Here is a 19,350-nt window from a genome sequence, read left to right as displayed (position 1 = left end):
ATCATGAATTATTTCTTTGGCTTTTTAAATATTCAGAATGTAAATATATATATATATATATATTTATAATTCTATATTTTAAAGCGTGACGTCAGAAGGCGAGAGGCAGCGCACCTGGATTATTTATGAGCAGCTGGCCTGTGACGCAGGGCCTCGTGTCAGATCGGCTGCCGTCGTCCTTTTCCGTATCTCCTCGCGCCTCTTCAGCGCGCTGCTTATGTCACAGGCAGCGGCGGCACCAGTCGGTCCGGCGGAGCTGGGAGGACGGGAACGATGATGGCGACCGTCGAACCGATTCTTCTCGAGTCCGTTTGATAGAATAAATCGCAGGCTGCATCTCGCGGAGCGGGTCCGCCATGGAAGGACACGTCTTCCCCGACCAGAGCCAGCTCCTGCAGTTTCTGAGGAAGCTCAAGGAGGTCTTCGACGTCTGTGACGAGGATGCTGACGGCTTCATCCGGGTGGAGCACTTGGTGGACCTCGGGCTCCAGTTCGGTCAAGGAGACGAGGTGAGAGGCAGGAAGGACTGAAGCGGTTAAATGTATTCATATTACAGGTTCGGAGGGTTAATTAACCCATGGTTAGGAGGAACATTGGTAACAAGTGGCGCTGACAGCAGCTGGCACAGGTGCCACAGATGCTAGTTAGCACTGTCTGTAGCATTAGCTGCATGATGAGTCACAGACCTCTGTCCCAGGACCCTTATCCTGCTCCAGTCCTCTCCAGACCTCCTCAGGCACCGAGGTGAAGTGATCAGAAAAATGATCGTTTATTAGCAAAGGTTAATGCTGGGGGGAGTGATGGGGTTCATGGCTTCATTTGGACATCACCACTGTACGATGACAGGTGTTGGTCCATGTACACACAAAACATACAGCAACGATGCCACCACAACAACCAGTCTGTAAATAGAACCTGCACTGCTGGCCTCTCTGGGGTCACAGACCAGCAGCCATGGCCAACACGTGTGGTACATGTATAGACATGGTACTGCTCTTTGCTTCTAGAGGAAATTAAAAAGTTAAAACTGCAAAAAAAGATTTGGATTTGGATTCTGAAAGCTGCAGTGTGATGGCAGAAAATATGTGCGGCAATTAGAAATGTGTGTTGTACTGAATTTTGTCTTTTATCCTTCCTGGGTGTTGGAGAACTTTGTGACCCCATAGATTGTTTTCATGCAGGGTCACAGACCATTGAGAGTACACTGCCAGCAGGTTTAATGCTGAGGATAGCAAGTGAAAACTAGTCAATATTAATGCTTGTTTAATTATTATGAAATGATTCTTCATCTGGCTGAAAACTGTTCTCATTGTTGGAGTTTGCTTCAGTAGAGTGATGTGTACGGTAGATAAAGTAAGACTGCAACTCAAGGCACAGCTGTGATAGGAAGGCACAGAAAAATACTTTTATCATTATTATTATTGTTTACAACACATTAATCCATATATTTTGGGTTAATTATCAATGTGTGGAGATATATGGTGGCCATTGATGTAGGGATAGAAGAAGAAGAAGAAGAAATGAACCCAGTGGACAAACAGCAGTCAGTAGAAGTATATGTATTTGTGAATCCTGGATGCACGGGGAATCTCAGATACCTGATATCTTAACAGTGAGAGTAGATTTTCCCTTTAAGCTGCTATGGCGGCTGCACACCCAGAACACATCACTAAAAATAACTCGGCCGTGCTTCATCTTCCTCCTCCCCTCCGTCCTACTCCATCAGTGTGTTCTCTGTCACCATGGCAATAAGAGCTTCACGTGGAGTCTACCAGCGGATTGGTTGATTATTAATAATGAAATGATCCGCTGTACACGCTCGGCCCCAGCTCTGTATGTGGAAAGCCATATTCTCACTCTAATATTCTCACATTGGGAAACAGCAGCTGGTGGGGGTGGTGGATTATACATTAGCACTACACATTTGTCATGTTCTTGAAGCTGCACGGTGAGCAGCTCATCTTTGAGTGGCCCATTGGGCTAAATTTGAACCCTTCTTGAAAATAAACAGAACACAGTGAGGTTGCAGTGACTTGGAACAAACAGTGGTTAGCTGAAGCTCTACAGCTACAGTGACCAGGAACAGGCATCCTGTATAATATCATAATACTATGATTAACCACTTCAGAGGAAGCTGACGTGCACGTGCATCTAAACTGGTTCTGAATTCCAATAAAAGCAGAAAACCACTGGGGCTGCTGAGAGCTGTGTTAATGTTGTAATGAGAGAGCTGTAGTCGCTGCTTTCTGCTGTGTGGCAGTAAAGAGCCTGTAGGGTTTGATGTCTAATGGTCGTGCATCGTGTTGACATTTACATTAAAGCCTGTGTGACAGCGTGGCGCTGAGCTGCTGGATGTGTGACTGCGTGGGGGAGATAACATTTTGCAGACTGTGTGCAGTTCTACAGATGCTGGTGTAGCAAAGGTTGTCACAGTACATCCCTGCTGTCAGTACAGATGCTCTTTAATTCTAAGATCAAAGCCTCTGCAGAATGAATCTCAGTTATTTCAATAGAAGGAAATGTTTCATCAGCCTGTGAGTCACATCACCCCTTATGTGTGTTAAAAACTATATTCTTTTTGTCATTGTAAGGCTGAAACCATAAAACAGAGCTTGAAATGAGTCACGTAATGAATGCAGTGTGATTCATGATGTTTTATAGCAGTTTATTCTGAAAGCAGTCATGCACAGACAAGTGACAAAACACGTGTGCACCACACTGTAAGTTCATCATAGGTGTAAAACAAGCACAGAAAACTGCCGAGCCTCTCCACCTGCAGGCTGACAGCAGATCCTGCTGTGATCCAGCTGCTGTACAGTCATCAGAAAGTGAGGTCTGTTCGGAGAACAGCTGAGAGGACGTGACGTGTGCTGTTAATGAAACGGGTCCCTGAATCCAAAGCTGCTCAGTATCTGCAAACTGCTGTTTAATCAAAGGAAGCACAATGTGTGAGAAACTAGTGGTTTTCTCTTAAACTTACGTTTAAAATAAGATTTAGATCAGAATGACTTAAATAAAAATAAATTCCTTTTTTTCTTTTTTTTTTCTTGTAGGTGAAAAAATTGACGAGCTACCTGGATCCCAATGCTCACGGAAAAATCAACTTCAAGGACTTTTGCCATGGAGTATTTGCTATTAAAGGTAAGGAAGGAAGGTGAATGTAAATACAGAGTCTTCATGCTAAGCTAAGCTAATCACCCTCTGGTTGTAGACTGTTTACCGTGACATCAGATGGGATCAACCATTTTTTTACTCTAAACTGAAGACGCTGCACCTTGTAGACAACAGATTTACTCTTTGATTAAACATTATATGAAGCTGGTGAACAACCTTCGTCCCCTTCGTCTTTCTTCCTTCTCTCCTTCTTAACCTTCTGCTAGGTTGTGAGGAGATACTGAAGATGGCTGTGGGTCCTCGCGGCCTTTCCTCCAGACAGCCGTCTGTCACTGACAATGGCTATATTTACCAGGTACAACCTACTTTCTGACTTTTAAAGCACATATACTCAGGAAAGCTGTGGATGTTTTTATAGAAAGCTTCGCCTAACTGTTCTATGAAGCTTGGCTTAGACTAAAGGATTTCTGGACCTTTTTTATCACTTGTGTCTGAGGTTCTGACCTCATAAGTCATATTGTAAATGGGGTTTCATGTTGCAATGCAATCTGGCTTTAATGATAAAACATATATCTGTTTGCATTATATCATAAATAATATTGCATGGCTGCTCCTGTTTGAGATCAGCCCAACTGGACTGTTGCTTAGCAACAAGAGCGATGGAGAGGGAGAGGGAGAGAGAGAGAGAGAAGGAGAGAGAGAGAGAGAGAGGAGAGAGAGAGACATGGAGAGAGAGAGAGAGAGAGAGAGAGGAGAGAGAGAGAGAGAGAGACATGGAGAGAGAGAGAGAGAGAGAGTGAGAGGGAGCGTTGACTGGAAGACATGTGAAGAGAGAGAGGGAGGAGGAGAAAAGGGAGAGAGAGAGGGAGGAAGGAGAGAGAGAGAGAGAGAGAGGAGAGAGAGAGACATGGAGAGAGGAGAGAGAGAGAGAGAGGAGAGAGAGAGAGAGAGAGACATGGAGAGAGAGAGAGAGAGAGAGTGAGAGGGAGCGAGAGAGACATGGAGAGAGAGAGAGGGAGAGAGGGAGAGAGAGAGGGAGAAGGAGAGAGAGAGAGGGAGAGAGAGAGAGAAGGAGAGAGAGGGAGAGAGGGAGAGAGAGAGGAGAGAGAGGAGAGGAGGGAGAGAGAGAGAGAAGGAGAGAGAGAGGGGGAGAGAGAGACATGGAGAGAGAGAGAGAGGGGGAGAGGGAGAGAGGAGAGAGGGGAGAGAGGAGAGAGAGAGAGAGAGGGAGAGAGAGAGAGAAGGAGAGAGAGAGAGAGAGAGAGGGGGAGAGAGAGAGGGAGAGAGAGAGAGGGAGAGAGAGAGGGAGAGGTGTGGCTTTGTCCCAGTCGAAGCGTCAGTGTGTTTTTAATGACTGAGCTGCGGTGCACATGTGTGTGAGGCTCACCACAGCCAACACACAGGTCCGTTCAGTGGAGTCTGGTGTTCACCTTCATGATAAAGGACGTCGCACATTTATTTGAAGAACACGCTCACACATGCTGCACCTGACACGACCAGTTAGATCTGACCTGGAGAGACGTGGCATCACCCTCGTTTGATCAGCGGTAAGTCGAGCGGGGAACTTAGTGCAAGTTGTTTCTTACTCTCTTAATGAACACTGTGCACACAGAGGTGAGGAAACTCTTTGTGGATTTGGAATTGTTTTTTGTTAATAGTGTTTGATACCTCAGATACCTTCAAGAAGGAATTCAGTTGAAAGGTATAAGCTGCAGTTCTGCTATGCTCCACCCACACAGGTGTCTTCAGTTACTTTGGCTAATTAGACCTCCGCTCATGAGTTTGTGTGTAGTTAAGCTTTGAATGTGCTGAACAGAAGTCGTCCATCCACCCATTCCACACCATTAAGGGCTCCAAGCAGTGTGTTTTAGATGGTGTACAATCATAGCTTTAAATCATGTATCAGAGAAACAGGTATTTTGAATTTAGTTGAAGTAAACATGAAAGTATAATATATTTATATTTTTATTTTCACAAGCTGAATCAAGAATTTGTTTTGTTTCAGTTTTTCAGATCTGGCCCCTCCTAGTGGTGCATATCTTTTAAAGTTGTGAATCGCTCACAGTATACGTTCCAATATCTCGATAAAGATGCTGTCTTGATGAGAGGTGATGTGTATAGAAATTCCTAACAAAACACAAGGCCGTAAACAGTCCTGGGGATGTTTTTGTGATTGATGCACTGGTTGCTAACAAGCTTGTGAAAAAAAGAAAAAGGTAAATGGTCCTTTAATGGACACTTAACGTCAGGATGCCAGGATGAATGCTGCCACAGAAAAGCCTCTGTGTAGGTAACTTCAATTTATTAACATCTTTTGTAGCCTCTGAGACGCAAAGGAGCGCTATGGCTGTATGAAGGTGGAGCTGGTCCTAAGGACAGAGACCACATCAGAAGAAGCTCTCGTTTACCTTTCATTCCATGTTTACACTTCATAGTCGCATCTCTTCACACAGCACTTCAGCTCAGACAAAAACATCTGTATAATTAATGTGTGAAAGCTAGATGGTGCGTTCCTGAGGCCGTTCCACTGTCAGCTGCACAGAGTGCATGTCCGCATATGAAGCACAGCTTTAAGTAAGAACAGGGTGCAGAAGCGTTCTTTTTCCCCTTAGAGCTGAGAACTTGCATACATTTGTGTGGGGGGTGATTGGGTTTGACCTTGCCATGGCACCTCAGTTGGCTGAAGCCAGACGGGATCATGAATTATTAATATACATATCTGGGGCATGCTACATGCAACCCAGTCTGTGTCAGATAAATCAACCCAGGACCTAACGGTGTGCACTAAGTTTAAGGTTTCCTCCTTTAGAACTGTCAGACAGCTTCTCTGTTTCTGACTGCTGTAACTTGCCCTTTTTGTTTTCCTCTTGGAGCAGTAGGTCTCGTTTTTTACTGTTTTCTAGAACGGTGAGGCAAAGCTGGGCCCTCCGATTGTCATGTGTACACGGTCCTACCCAGAATGCAGTGCGTACAGTGAGGGCTGCAGTGCTGATGGAGAGTGTGACATGGACAGCAGCGCTGAAAACGGCAACAGTTCTGACTCACTGGGCCCAAGACGGCAAGACGGGTCAGTAGAAAATCAAAGGTCGCATGATAAAAATATTTATCCTTCTCATAAAGTCGGAGGAAAACGTTCAAAGTACTCTGGGTTTTTTGTGTGTTAACTTACCCGTACTATATGTCTGGCTTTTGTGACCTCAGCCACCTGATTGGCTCAGCATCTGCATCTGTCATCTCTGAGGAGGAGCAGTTTGAAGACTATGGTGAGGGTGAGGACGTGGATTTTACTCCCAGCAGCCCTTGCCCTGAGGAGGACACCCGAACAAATGGCTTCTCAGACCTGGGATCTTCGCTTCCCTCAAGGTGACACTCACGCTGAATGACATCCACTAGGCACATGTTTGTTTCCAAAACAAATATTGAACAAACATATGGACATTTTGTATCATGAATGGTATCGATGTTTGTCCCTGCAGTGCAGGGCAGACTCCTCAGAAGATGCGGCAGCTGTATAACAGTGAGCTGCTGGACATCTACTGTTCTCAGTGCTGCAAAAAAGTCAATCTACTCAATGACCTGGAGGCGCGACTCAGAAACCTCAAGGCCAACAGGTACCAGACATGCACACACACACGGACTACAGGAGGGTGGTGGATGACTACAGGAGGGTGGAGCGGGGAGTCAGGGGCAGCCGCCTGCCTCGGTGTCACCCTCACATAACAAAGCTCAGATTAGCTCTTTGACGCATCCAGTCAATCCACCAACATCCCACCACTTATTCATTCTTGGCACCCGGCACTGCAACCACATCAAAGGGTGAGCCTGAACTGTTGCTATAGCAACCGTATCCCAATCTGATGGGATGAGCGGTGGCAAGTTTGTTGTGAGATGGCTTTAGTGCAGCAGTAACAGCAGGGCCCTTGTTTGAAACACAGCAGATTCAGAACTCACAGAGTGATGGTACTGTTACTGACCCAGTCTCTTTTTCAGTCCAAACAGAAAGATATCCAGCACAGCTTTTGGACGGTGAGTAACCTTCCTTAAAAGGACTGTTTTTTGAAATGTTCAGCCTTTACCAGATGTGTTTATTAAGCCATTAAAGGACCTAACGTCTTGTGTCTGTGCTGCTGTGACCTGCAGCCAGCTGTTCCAGGCTAACCACAGTGTGTTTGGGTCGAGTCAGGGCAGCAGCACAGAGGATCTGTTCACAGACAGCCTCGACTCCTGTGACCTAGACATCACAGAGAAGGTACCAACACACCTATTATTGTATAGCTTTGATATGTTCTGTGTGTTGTTGAGGCTTTATCCATGTGAGGAGTCTGAGTCCTGTTTGTGACACTCAGGTCAGTTATCTGGAGAAGAAAGTGACGGAGTTGGAGAGCGATAGTCTGGCCAACAGTGACATTAAGTCTAAACTCAAACAGGACAATACACATCTAGTACACAGGTAAACATCAAGTGCTCTGTGTGGGTTGTGATTTCTACAACAAGTCAGCTTTACTCGTTTATTGAATGATCTCAGATGTAAGTCATTCACTGTGTGTAATGTTATACCTGTGTTTGACTCCCAGGGTTCATGAGCTGGAGGAGCAGGTGAAAGATGCAGAGACGAAGGCTGCTGAGAGTCTGAGCGAGGAGATGAAGAGGCACCGGGAGGTGTACACCAAGATGGAGAGAGACAGAAACTCAGAGATAGACCTGCTCCGTAACAGGTAACCTCAACTACAACAGGTCTTTGAACACAGCTCTGCCAAGAGTGCCCACAGATACACTTGTATTAGTGGTGTATTTAGTAAAATGTACTGTGTTTCAGGTTACAACAGTTAGAAGATGAGAATGGAGAGATGAAGTTAAATGTGTGCAGACTCAAGTCTCAGACAGAGAAACTGGACCAGGTGAGTGCAACGATCTACAAGTATGAAGTATTTCTGTTTGGCTGTGACATAGAGATGTTAGCCTTTTCTCCAAAATAATGGACTATAAGAAAACTCAAGAACATCCACAGACCTTGTTGAGAACAGCTTTAGTTGTGGATGAATTGTTCCTACGTGAAACTGCTCGTACATAGGAGTGGTGCATTTGCTCATCCTGTTACAACCTTTCTCTAAACTCCAGGAGAAGCAGAGGATGACGGACAAGCTGGAGGACACAAGTCTGAGACTGAAAGACGAGATGGACCTGTACAGGAAGATCATGGACAAGGTGTGGCAAAACCGTCATGAGTTCCAAAAGGAAAAAGAGGCCATGCAGGAGGTAAGGCACTCTCACCCAGGAAACTGCATTTATAGAACGTACACATTTTTAGGAGTTCCACTGAAGTGAATCTTTCTCTGCAGTTGATCGACGACCTCCGACGGGAGCTGGAGCATCTTCAGTTGTTTAAGCTGGAGATGGAACATCCAGGGAAGGGCAAGGGGCTGTCCGAGTATAGTGCCAGGACCAGGGAGATTGAAATGGAACACGAAGTCAAGAGATTGAAACAGGTTCACCAACGTCCATGTTCCATCCACTGCCCTAACACAAATAAATCTAACGTTTACATGCGCGTCGTCTCCGTGTTTCTTTAGGAGAACCACAAGCTGCGGGATCAGAACGACGACCTGAACGCTCAGATCCTCAGCCTGAGTCTGTACGAGGCCAAGAACCTGTTTTCATGTCACACCAAGGCCCAGTGTCTGGCAGCTGAGATCGACAATGCCTCAAGAGATGAGGTCAGTCTCAGTTCTGAATACGTACTTTTTTTGTAGCGCTGCTTTTCTAATACTTCTCTCTCTGTTTCTCTCAGCTGGTGGACGCCTTGAAAGAGCAGGAGGAGATCAACCTGCGTCTGAGGCAGTACATGGACAAAATCATTCTGGCCATTCTCGACCACAACCCCTCCATCCTGGAGATCAAGAGTTAAACAACACACACACACACACACACACGTATTAGTGTAATTGTGCCATCAGCTTACTATTAGCCGACATGTTAAATTTGTAACCTCTAAGATTTCAGACCCTGTGAGCTAGAAACAAGGAGATGTTCAGTGAGCACCAGCTATTTAAATCCAGCAGTAATGCTGACAAGCTGGAAATCTTATTGATTATGAGAGCTCAGATGATGAATGTCCCTGAAAGTATTAACAACATGGTCGAACACACACACACTTATCTCTACTGCTGCAACCGCTCTCCCCATCCACCCGTCGGTCAATGTAGAGCTACTCACTGAACAAGACCCAAGAGTACATGAAAGTTGAGCTGTGGTCAGTTTTGTTTTCCATCAACATGTCAGCACAGGAGAAAAGAGGGACATTCGTCTCAGTGTGACACATTAAGTGCCACAGAGAGTGTTGAAGACTGGTAGTACTGTCGTGTTTGTGGTGTCATATAAACAAGTGTGCAGCTGACAGCGTTCATAGCCTACGTGCTGTCATGTTAGGTTGCTGGTGTTGATACACTGAACTGGATGAATGAGAAGAACTCAGTGTTATAATGAAGGAAATGCATCCACCACAGGTTTCCTTCATTAGTTTTAGTGTCATATTGTTTACAAAAAAAACTCCACGTGCCACATTTAAGGCAGCTTGTTTACTCACAGTCTATTAAACACAGAAGTATAAAATCAGATTTTGCCATTGTATTAATTAATGTTTAAAAAAATACAGACAACCTACTTAAACCAGGCACTCGTTGATTCTGAGACTACCTGCCGGCCTGTAATTGTATCTACATTGTGAATCATTTGCACTAATTTAACTTGAATATCTTTCACACATACACTCATGGTGTGATGCAGATTAGCCAAACACAGCAAGAAGGTGTTCCACCGGTGTCACAGTGAGGAGTGAAGTGTTGAACTGCTAATGCAAGCACTATTTTATGTATCAAACAAAACTAGCTTCATTGCACAAATTGTTCACCTGATTTTTTTCATGCTTTATGTTTGTGTTAGACATCACCTGTGTGACATTATCACGTCTGTTTCTGCTGCCCTCTCTAGCAAAAATATGACGGAGCACATGTTGGAAATTCGAGCCGATAGCTCCACACAACATTCATACAATTTCATCAGAGCGTCAGTAGCTCAGCCACCACTGCTATCTGCAATGGATACAAAAAATGATTATTAGACACCTTTAAGATTGTATTTTTGTTCATATCGTGTCCATTGTAGCCATCGTTTTATATTGACATTTTTACTTTGACAGGATTTGATTTCATACATTGTAAATGTTGTACAGAATCTAGTTACACTGTTAGTGTGCAAGTCATTCCACTTATTACAAAGTCTATTTGACACTAAATATGTGAAGATATTAATATATAGAACATGGTGTCAGAGCCTGGAATCATAAAGTCCGTGTAAAGGAAATAAAGAGATTAAATGATGAACAGTGTAGGAACATAGAAGCTAAAGAGAGGAACATTGGAGCGGTGAATTGTTTGACCCACAGTCTCCTCTCCCAGCCTTCATCTTCTGGTCCTGTCAACATCCAGTGCCATCATCACAAATACTGGCCTAGGAATGGGTGTTGGAAGCCTTATGTGCATATAACACATTTTGTATGTGGGGCAGCCCCTTAACCTGAAGTTACATAGCTTAGCTTAGCATCAGTCCATGTGATGTTACATTGGCCTGGATGCGCCAAACTTATTCCTGCTTTACACGGACTTTAAACTTGAAGGAAGAATAATATAGTCTGTCACAACTCACATGTAATCACTTGATTTCTTGTGTACCACACTATGGGTGATTAGATGTGTAAATAAAATCCATTTGCTTTGGCATGACCAAGTCGCCCTGGTTGTTCCTTCTCTACAGAAGACTCCTGTGTCACTTTAAATGTGGTCTGTGTTCAGAGGAATCATTCAAATGCGAGCAAACATTGGTTCAATGTGTAACTAGAGTAGCTTAAAAAGAGTATTAAACTATGACTACTACAACTATAGACTATTAAAAGTTCAGTCTTTCATTAAAAATTAAAGAATTACTGTACAGTACTAGAGTTTACTTACAAAACCCAAACTTGGCTGATGTTTTGTAGCTCCTCCTTGTATTCGTCTAACAGGTCTGGCCCATTAGTGAATGAACAGAGGTTGTGTGGGGGACTAGGTTGTTAGCAATTGACCTCCTTTAAGTTCTCCTTAGAGAACTCAACTGGACTGGTATCTGGGGAGGTTGGAGGGCAGGTCATGGCCTTGAGGACTTTGTTACAGTCTGTACTGAGCAGTGGCATTGTCCTGCTGGAGCTGGGCGGTCAAATGAATATACCAGCAGAATATTGCTCTTACACTTGACACAGAGAAACTGAGGATTCACAGTTCAGCTCAAACCCAAACGCAGGGTACAGAGGTTTGGTAAATGTGCTGTGGAAGGTGTGGAGGTGGATCAGTGTGTCAGAGGAGACTCTGTAAAAGGACAGAGTGCCAGCAGGGCAGTCCAGATACACGGCAGCCCTTCCAGAGTCATTGGAGTAGGGATTGGGTATGACCGTTCTCCTGTTTTTGTGACACGCAGTGTAATTGCTGTTGCAGCACAACAGACTCCAGGACTTGCCATTCTGCCCGAACCAGCAGTCGTCATCCAGACCTTTCCTTTTGATTTCTCTGTATGCCACTCCTATGTTTGCCCACCCCTTCCAATCCATCTCCCAGTAGCATCGCCCAGTCAGACCTTCTCGGCACAGGACCTGTGTCCAGTGGTGGAATCTCTCTGGATGGTGAGGGTAAGGCTGCTCCTCTGTGACCTCTGTCACCTTCTTGTTGTCGTCAGACAGAAAGAGCTTCCTGTTTGCTGTGTTTGGGTCCAGTGTGAGTTCACAGGCAACTGATGTTAAATACAACACAATCATAAGATTATTTATTATTAACCGAGTTTAACAGCGCTACATTGATAAATGCACTTACACTTCGTTGGACCTGGCTTCAGTCTCTTCACTCCACAATGGTCCACACTATGGTTAAAAGACAGAAATCAAACCAGGACATCCTTATGAAGACACAAGACCCCAGGAATGACAGTGGCCCAGTTTCAGGTAGGGTTACTTCATGTTTGAGTACTGAGTGATTGGTGAGAGGATTCAGCCAGCTTGGTCTCTACAGTGAAAGCTGAGGTTAAACCGACTCTGTACTACTCACAGGTTTGTTGTGTCAGATCTGGTGACCTTGTTCCAGGTACAACTGACTGTTGCATTGTTTGTTATGTCAGAATTATACAGTTATTTAATTTATCCCTTGGACCATTCGGAAGTCTTTCTAAGACACAAAGGGTTTCTCCATACCTGAGAGTAGTTAGATTAAAACGTGGATCCTTCAGGGCAGCAGAGAGCAGCTTTATTCCTGAGTCTTCTGGGTGGTTGTAGCTCAGGTCAAGCTCTTTTAAATGGGATGGGTTGGCGGTGAGAGCTGCAGCCAATGCAGCACAGCCTTCTTTGGTGATTTGACAGCCTGAAAGTCTACCACATGCAGAGAAAACAATCCTTTTAAGGTCAACTCTTCAGTTTTAAGCAAGCAAAGGGAGAGGGGATATTATTCCATCCCCACTGTTAAACCTTGAGGCTCTGAAATGGCCTATTGTAACAAAGCATTGTGATAACATCTTAGAATGTTCTTGATATAGTATTGGCAGATATAGTAGTATCATAAACTGACCTCAAAGTTTCCAGTCGACAGTGTGCACTCCCGAGTCCAGCAGCAAGAAGCTTCACCCCTGAATCCTGTAAATCGTTGCTACTCAGGTCCAGCTCTCTCAGATATGAGAACTGGGAGCTGAGAACAGATGCCAGAGCATCACAGCTTCTCTCTGACAGGTCACAATTATTTAGCCTGAAATGACATAAGACAAGTTTTGCTTTTAGCCTGTGGTCTGAAAGAAAACCTCTTATTTTACTTGTTAGTACTCTTACAGAGAGATTTTTGCGAAGCGGACCACCGGCAGCAGCCTCAGGAAGCCTTCCTCTGAATCCGAATACTCCCAAAGCTTAAACACGTCGAGGTCTCTTTCTGATGATAGAAGGATGAAGACTAGAGCTGACCACTGAGAAGGAGACAACTTGTTTGTGGAAAGACTTCCCGAATTCAGGGACTGTTGGATCTCCTTCACTAGGGAATGATCATTCAGCTCATTCAGACAGTGGAACAGGTTGATGCATCTTTCTGTAGGTGGATTCTCCCGGATCTTCTCCTTGATGTACTGCACTGTCTCCGGAATGGCATAGGAGTCACATGCTGTCTGTTTCAACAGACTCTGTAGACGGATCTGATTGGTCTCCAAAAACAAACCAAGCAGGAAGCGGAGAAATAAGTCCAGATGTCCATTTGGACTCTCTATGGCCTTGTCCACAGCACTCTGGAGGATTGGTTTCTCAGCTGGTCTGAATAACTGAGGCCACCACCAGGATCTTGATGGCTGCTTTGTTGACATTGGGTTGACACCGGTGTTGGTGAATGTGACAAAGACATACAAAGCAGCAAGAAACTCCTGAATACTCAGATGGATGAAGCAGAACACTTTGTCCCGGTACAGGCCATGCTCCTCTTTGAATAGCTCAGTGAACACTCCTGAGTAGACCGAGGCTTCTCTGATATCAATGCCGCACTCTATTAAATCTGATTCATAGAAAATCAGGTTTCCTTTTAGCAGCTGCTGAAAGGCCAGTTTTCCCAGGGAGAGGACCATCTTGCTGGTCTCAGTGTTCCACAGCGGATCTGTCTCAGACGCTCCACGGTACTTCTCATTTCCTATTCTGGACTGAACCACAAGGAAGTCGATGTACATCTCAGTCAGGGTTTTGGGTAACTCTCCTTTCTCATCTGCTCTCACCACATGTTCCAGGACTGAAGCAGTGATCCAGCAAAAGACCGGGATGTGGCACATGATGTGAAGACTTCTAGAAGTCCTGATGTGTGAGATGATCCTGCTGGCCTGCTCCTCCTTTTTGAATCTCTTCCGGAAGTACTCTTTCTTTTGGGTATCGGTGAAACCTCTCACCTCTGTCACCATGCCGACACACCTACGAGGAATCCGATTGGCGGCTGCAGGCCGTGTGGTTATCCAGATGTGGGCAGAAGGAAGTAGTGTGCCACTAAAGAGGTTCGTTAGAAGCACATCCACTGTGCCAACCGCTGTACCATCAGTCAGGGTCTCATTGTTGTGGAAGTCCAGAGGAAGTCGACACTCATCCAGACCGTCAAAGATGAACACAACTTTCAACTCGTCAAATGTGCACATTTCTGCTGCTTTGGTTTCAGGGAAGAAAAGATGCAGAAGTTCAATCAAGCTGTACTTTTTTCCACTCAGTAAGTTCAGCTCTCTGAACGTGAATGGAAATGTGAACTGGATGTTGTGGTTGGTTTTGTCTTCAGCCCAGTCCAGAGTGAACCTGTGAGTGAGGACAGTCTTCCCAATGCCAGCCACTCCTTTTGTCAGTACCATTCTGACTGGTTGATGATCTCCGGCAGGTAAATGTTGGAAGATGTCTTCACATTTGATCACAGCTTCGGGTCTTGATTGTTTCCTGGATGTTGTTTCGATCTGCCTGATCTCATGCTCATTGTTGACCTCTCCACTGCCTCCCTCAGTGATGTAGAGCTCAGTGTAGATGTTATTCAGGGGGGTGGGCTTTCCTGCTTTAGCAATTCCCTCAAACAAATACCAGAACTTCTCTTTCAGGTGAGATTTTAATTTGCGTTGGTGTATTGGAACCACAACTTCTAAAAAAACAGAAAACAAAGAAAAGCAGTGAAACGTGGAAATAAAATGCATGAACTGGCATCAAATGTTCTCTTACTGCTTTGCAGACAGCTGGCCAGCTCCTCCTGCTTCAGCTTCTTCAAGAAGGGCAGTATGAGCTTCAGAAGAGCCTCTCTGCTTCTGCCGTGTTCGTCCTCCTCCTCCTCATCCCCCACATTTTTATTCTGAACCTCTGGATCTTCCATGTTTTCTTGACTGAGAAGCCTCTGAAAGATTTCCAGCTCGCTCTCCACAAAACTGACCACCTCCTTCTTGAGCAGCTGCGACATAATGCAAAACGTTTTGATACACTTATCAAACATCAAAGCTGCATATTATATTATATTGTATGTATTGCATTGTGTTTCTCACTGCAGTGGCTTTTTACAAACCCTGAATGTGGTCTCCAAGTCTGTCTGATGCTCCGATTCCTCCAGTTGGACTCTGAAAGCAAAATTCAGAGACAGCAAATCACAGCCCCACCAGCTACTATCACGACCCAGACGGAAGTAACAGATTGAACAGATGTGAATGACCCGGAACAGTAACTGTGAGAAGCTCATTAAACTCACCTCGTTTCCAAAGAGTCTGGAGTCTCATTCTTGATGCTTATTGACAGAGAAAAGGAGATACGTGAGGATTTGCAGTTTCAATTTGGTAATGATTAACAACAATAAATGAATTATTAACAACAACAACCAATCATTTTATGGTCAGCTGGGTAATAAGAAAGATCTGTCTTATGGCTCCTTATCGTTTCTGAAATAAACAGAATATATATGGTTTGCTCATTAATCTTACCGCTCCTCCAAAGAGTCAGCTCTGCCTTTAAAATCAAGCAAGCCACCCATTGAATGGTGGCTCTGCAGGGACACACAGCTGGGGGCCGGGGGGTCTGGTCTCTGCTGCTGCATGCTGAGTGACATGAGGACAGAGCAGCGAAGCTCTCTTTAGTATACAAGGCTTTTTAGTCTTTAAAATTCAAACTAGATGCAATGATGCATCATTAAAAAACCTCCAATAAACCTTCTCAGAGTCATATTATGCAGCTGTGAGTCCCACATTATCATGCTCCTCCCAGGCCGATCACAGTGTTCGATGCTCTGTTTCTAAAAATGGAAGAAAGGTGCCACAGCAGCCGCCGCCATGCTGTGGAGCTGCTGTAAAAGGCACGCTGCAGGCACTCTTAACCCGAATTAGTTGACTTTACTTGCAAATTGCAAGGAAACCCGTTGCCTTACACCACTTAACTTTTTACACAAGCTGAAACTTAATAGGTTTAGTTATATTGACAGAATCTCAAGTTTAGTATATATATGTATGTAGTTTGTACCATGAGTGAAGGTGGTCGGGGAGCAGTAAAATGTCTACGGACAAGAAATAAAAAAAATGTCTGAGTCCAATTGGTTTAGTTTATTCACTTTCATCCCCCAGATTAAATCAAACTGATTACCACAGTATATGTCAACATTCTTAATATGTCCTTATGGAATGTTCTATCAATATGATGAAGAGTGAAAGACTAAGAGGTCCACCTCAGTGAGCAGAGCCACATGCCAACCAGAACAGCTCTTCTGATGTATATCCTAAAATCACTTATGGTGCAAATCAATATTACAGGTAAACCACAAGGTGTCACTGCACTGTAATAAGATTAAAATAGTTAAACATTTTTTTACCATGAGTGAGGGTTGTTAGGAGAACAATGAAATGTCTACCAAAAATATATGTATAGTGGTCTGAAATGAATCTGTTGAATATATCATGATGAATTATGATGACCATGATTTTACAGGATGCACAACATGCTTGAAATATGTTGGGTTCATCAACACCTGTGCGTTAGTGCCCCAAGATAAAAACCTGGCAACATATGAGGTAAGACTGCGAGACTTAGAGGTCCACTTCAGTCAGCACACCCCCATAGCCAAACAGCTGGGGAGCATGTTGTATAGAATATCTGTAAACGCCTGTGTATCAATGTCCAAACATCAATATCAAGATTAAGCCCAATCAAGAAAAGCCTGATGGCTCCTTATCATTTCTGAAATAAACAGAATATTAAAAACGGCCATGTTCCTCTGTGGTTTGGGGTGTTTGCTCATTAATCTCACCTCTGCCCCATAGAGCCAGGTCTGCCTTTAAAATCAAGCAAGCCACCCATTGAATGGTGGCTCTGCAGGGACACACAGCTGGGGACCGGAGGGGGGTCTGGTCTCTGCTGCTGCATGCTGAGTGACATGAGGACAGAGCAGCGAAGTTAGAAATCATCAGGTGTACATTTATCGCTGTTGGACAACTGCGCTTACTTCATTTGTGGATCAGTGGCGTCCTTTAAAGGCATGGGCTCGCCGCTGGATTCAGAGGGTCTCTCATCGAGGATCCTGACCAACAGATGCCAAATCAGTTAGACCGAACAGCCCCTAGAAAGGCCAGTGAAGCCAACTCCTGGGTATTTATGTCTAAATCAATATTAGGTTGATTCATTGAGCCATATCAAATGTTCAAACTTAACTTGATCATCTAAACCTTTTTAATTTTAATCAGATTTTAATCTTTTTAAATTAGAAATGTTGTCTTTATCCATGTATTTAAACAACAACTACAATTAAAATTCAAATGAATGGAGCAGCATACCTTTTCATGGTGAAGTCTACACACTGCTGAGAGAGACGGTAAGATGAATCCTGATTTGATGAGTTTAAATAAAGCATAAATCAATGAGGAAAACATATTCTGTCTTTAAAATAAGCGTATTTGTCATAAAGATGAATAATTCACTGTACAGATAACAGACTATTGTGAACAGAAAGGCAGGACTTACTCAGGTCGTTCCCATTGATCTCCTCACAGACGTTCTATACTGAAAGTGTTTTCTTGTTCTCAGGTTGCACCTTTGTGTCAAAGTTTAAACCTGCAATTCAGATCATGTGGCACAATGAACTTTGATTATTACTGCAATAAAGAGCAGCCCTACTATCTTCTCCTTTATTACTTTGCTATGTCGCTATTTAGATAAAATAACAATACAGTGTATAGGGAATGTATGGAACTTGCACTCCAGAAGGTAATAAGTTACAGAACGTGCGGGTAGTTCATCAAGAATGTAAATATTTTGTAATTGAAACTGTAATTAAATAGAAAAGTTTTTTTCAAACTGTATTTAATTAAATTTTAATTTAATTAAATTCTGGTTTCAAATATGTTTTGATGTTATGAATTAAAAAGCAAGTTACTGAAAAAGTAAAAAGTAAATAGTGGCATGGTGTGCTTTAAAGACATGAAAATGATGTCATTATTATCACAGACACAGTGATATACATAATATATATAATATACTATATATAATATATACACTCAACAAAAATATAAACGCAACACTTTTGTTTTTGCTCCCATGTTTCATGAGATGGACTTGAAGATCTAAACTTCATTCCAGATACACAATATTACCATTCCTCTCAAACATTGTTCACAAATCTGTCTAAATGTGTGATAGTGAGCACTTCTGCTTTGCTGAGATAATCCATCCCACCTCACAGGTGTGCCACATCAAGATGCTGATCTGACATCATGATTAGTGCACAGGTGTACCTCAAACTGCCCACAATAAAAGACCACCCTGAAATGTGCAGTTTTGTCTCACAGCAAAATGCCACAGATGCCACAAGCATTGAGGGAGCGTGCAATTGGCATGCTGACAGCAGGAATGTCAACCAGATCTGTTGCTCGTGCATTGAATGTTCATTTCTCCACCATAAGCCGTCTCCAAAGGCGTTTCAGAGAATATGGCAGTACATCCAACCGGCCTCACAACCGCAGACCACGAGTAACCACACCAGCCCAGGACCTCCACATCCAGCAGGTTCACCTCCGAGATCGTCTGAGACCAGCCACTCAGACAGCTGCTGAAACAATTGGTTTGCATAACCAAACAATTTCTGCACAAACTGTCAGAAACCGTCTCAGGGAAGCTCAACTGCATGCTCGTCGTCCTCATCGGGGTCTTAACCTGACTCCAGATCGTCGTCGTAACAGACTTGAGTGGGCAAATGCTCACATTCGATGGCGTCTAGCACGTTGGAGAGGTGTTCTCTTCACGGATGAATCTCGGTTTACATTGTTCAGGGCAGATGGCAGACAGCGTGTGTGGCGTCGTGTGGGTGAGCGCTTTGCTGATGTCAATGTTGTGGATCGAGTGGCCCATGGTGGTGGTGGGGTCATGGTATGGGCAGGCATCTGTTATGGACGAAGAACACAGGTGCATTTTATTGATGGCATTTTGAATGCACAGAGATACCGTGATGAGATCCTGAGGCCCATTGTTGTGCCATACATCCATGAACATCACCTCATGTTTCAGCAAGATAATGCACGGCCCCATGTTGCAAGGATCTGTACACAATTCTTGGAAGCTGAAAATGTCCCAGTTCTTGCATGGCCAGCATACTCACCGGACATGTCACCCATTGAACATGTTTGGGATGTGCTTGACCGGCGTATACGACAGCGTGCACC

At 44.1% G+C, this 19,350-nt stretch overlaps 2 protein-coding genes and 1 long non-coding RNA gene across 3 annotated transcripts; 1 reads left to right on the top strand and 2 right to left on the bottom strand.

The window, feature by feature from the left end:
- Nucleotides 1-225: 225 nt before the first annotated feature.
- Nucleotides 226-10,545, top strand: LOC114431298 (rab11 family-interacting protein 4A-like). The gene is made up of 15 exons (XM_028398885.1): nucleotides 226-509; nucleotides 3,054-3,141; nucleotides 3,381-3,469; nucleotides 6,018-6,172; nucleotides 6,316-6,477; nucleotides 6,591-6,725; nucleotides 7,105-7,140; nucleotides 7,255-7,363; nucleotides 7,461-7,564; nucleotides 7,689-7,829; nucleotides 7,931-8,012; nucleotides 8,233-8,370; nucleotides 8,454-8,600; nucleotides 8,685-8,828; nucleotides 8,903-10,545. The coding sequence occupies exons 1-15, from the start codon at nucleotides 357-359 to the stop codon at nucleotides 9,017-9,019; spliced, it is 1,800 nt and encodes a 599-aa protein (XP_028254686.1). The 5' UTR covers nucleotides 226-356; the 3' UTR covers nucleotides 9,020-10,545.
- A 77-nt stretch (nucleotides 10,546-10,622) lies between these two features.
- Nucleotides 10,623-15,221, bottom strand: LOC114431297 (NLR family CARD domain-containing protein 3-like). Its single transcript, XM_028398884.1, has 6 exons — nucleotides 14,891-15,221; nucleotides 13,007-14,813; nucleotides 12,753-12,926; nucleotides 12,383-12,556; nucleotides 12,009-12,055; nucleotides 10,623-11,928 (listed from the first exon to the last, which is right to left on the bottom strand). The coding sequence occupies exons 1-6, from the start codon at nucleotides 15,153-15,155 to the stop codon at nucleotides 11,390-11,392; spliced, it is 3,006 nt and encodes a 1,001-aa protein (XP_028254685.1). The 5' UTR covers nucleotides 15,156-15,221; the 3' UTR covers nucleotides 10,623-11,389.
- Nucleotides 15,222-16,965: 1,744 nt separating this feature from the next.
- Nucleotides 16,966-17,701, bottom strand: LOC114431299 (uncharacterized). Its single transcript, XR_003670066.1, has 4 exons — nucleotides 17,657-17,701; nucleotides 17,470-17,519; nucleotides 17,142-17,216; nucleotides 16,966-17,063 (listed from the first exon to the last, which is right to left on the bottom strand). It is a non-coding gene; the product is annotated as an uncharacterized LOC114431299 (long non-coding RNA).
- Between the last annotated feature and the right edge of the window lie 1,649 nt (nucleotides 17,702-19,350).

Source organism: Parambassis ranga, unplaced genomic scaffold (genome assembly GCF_900634625.1).
Source record: "Parambassis ranga unplaced genomic scaffold, fParRan2.1 scaffold_66_arrow_ctg1, whole genome shotgun sequence".
In the NCBI taxonomy this organism is placed as follows: Eukaryota; Metazoa; Chordata; class Actinopteri; family Ambassidae; genus Parambassis; species Parambassis ranga.
The sequence above is the reverse complement of the archived record's forward strand: the minus strand, read 5'-3'. Positions and strand labels throughout refer to the sequence as shown.

Coding starts and splice junctions, on each gene's coding strand:
- LOC114431298 (XM_028398885.1), top strand. CDS start 357: ATGGAAGGACACGTCTTCCCCGACCAGAGCCAGCTCCTGCAGTTTCTG. Junction 510..3,053: donor AGTTCGGTCAAGGAGACGAG/GTGAGAGGCAGG, acceptor TTTTTCTTGTAG/GTGAAAAAATTGACGAGCTA. Junction 3,470..6,017: donor ACAATGGCTATATTTACCAG/GTACAACCTACT, acceptor ACTGTTTTCTAG/AACGGTGAGGCAAAGCTGGG.
- LOC114431297 (XM_028398884.1), bottom strand. CDS start 15,155: ATGTTTGATAAGTGTATCAAAACGTTTTGCATTATGTCGCAGCTGCTC. Junction 12,927..13,006: donor CGCTTCGCAAAAATCTCTCT/GTAAGAGTACTA, acceptor ATGTCATTTCAG/GCTAAATAATTGTGACCTGT. Junction 12,557..12,752: donor TGTCGACTGGAAACTTTGAG/GTCAGTTTATGA, acceptor TGCATGTGGTAG/ACTTTCAGGCTGTCAAATCA.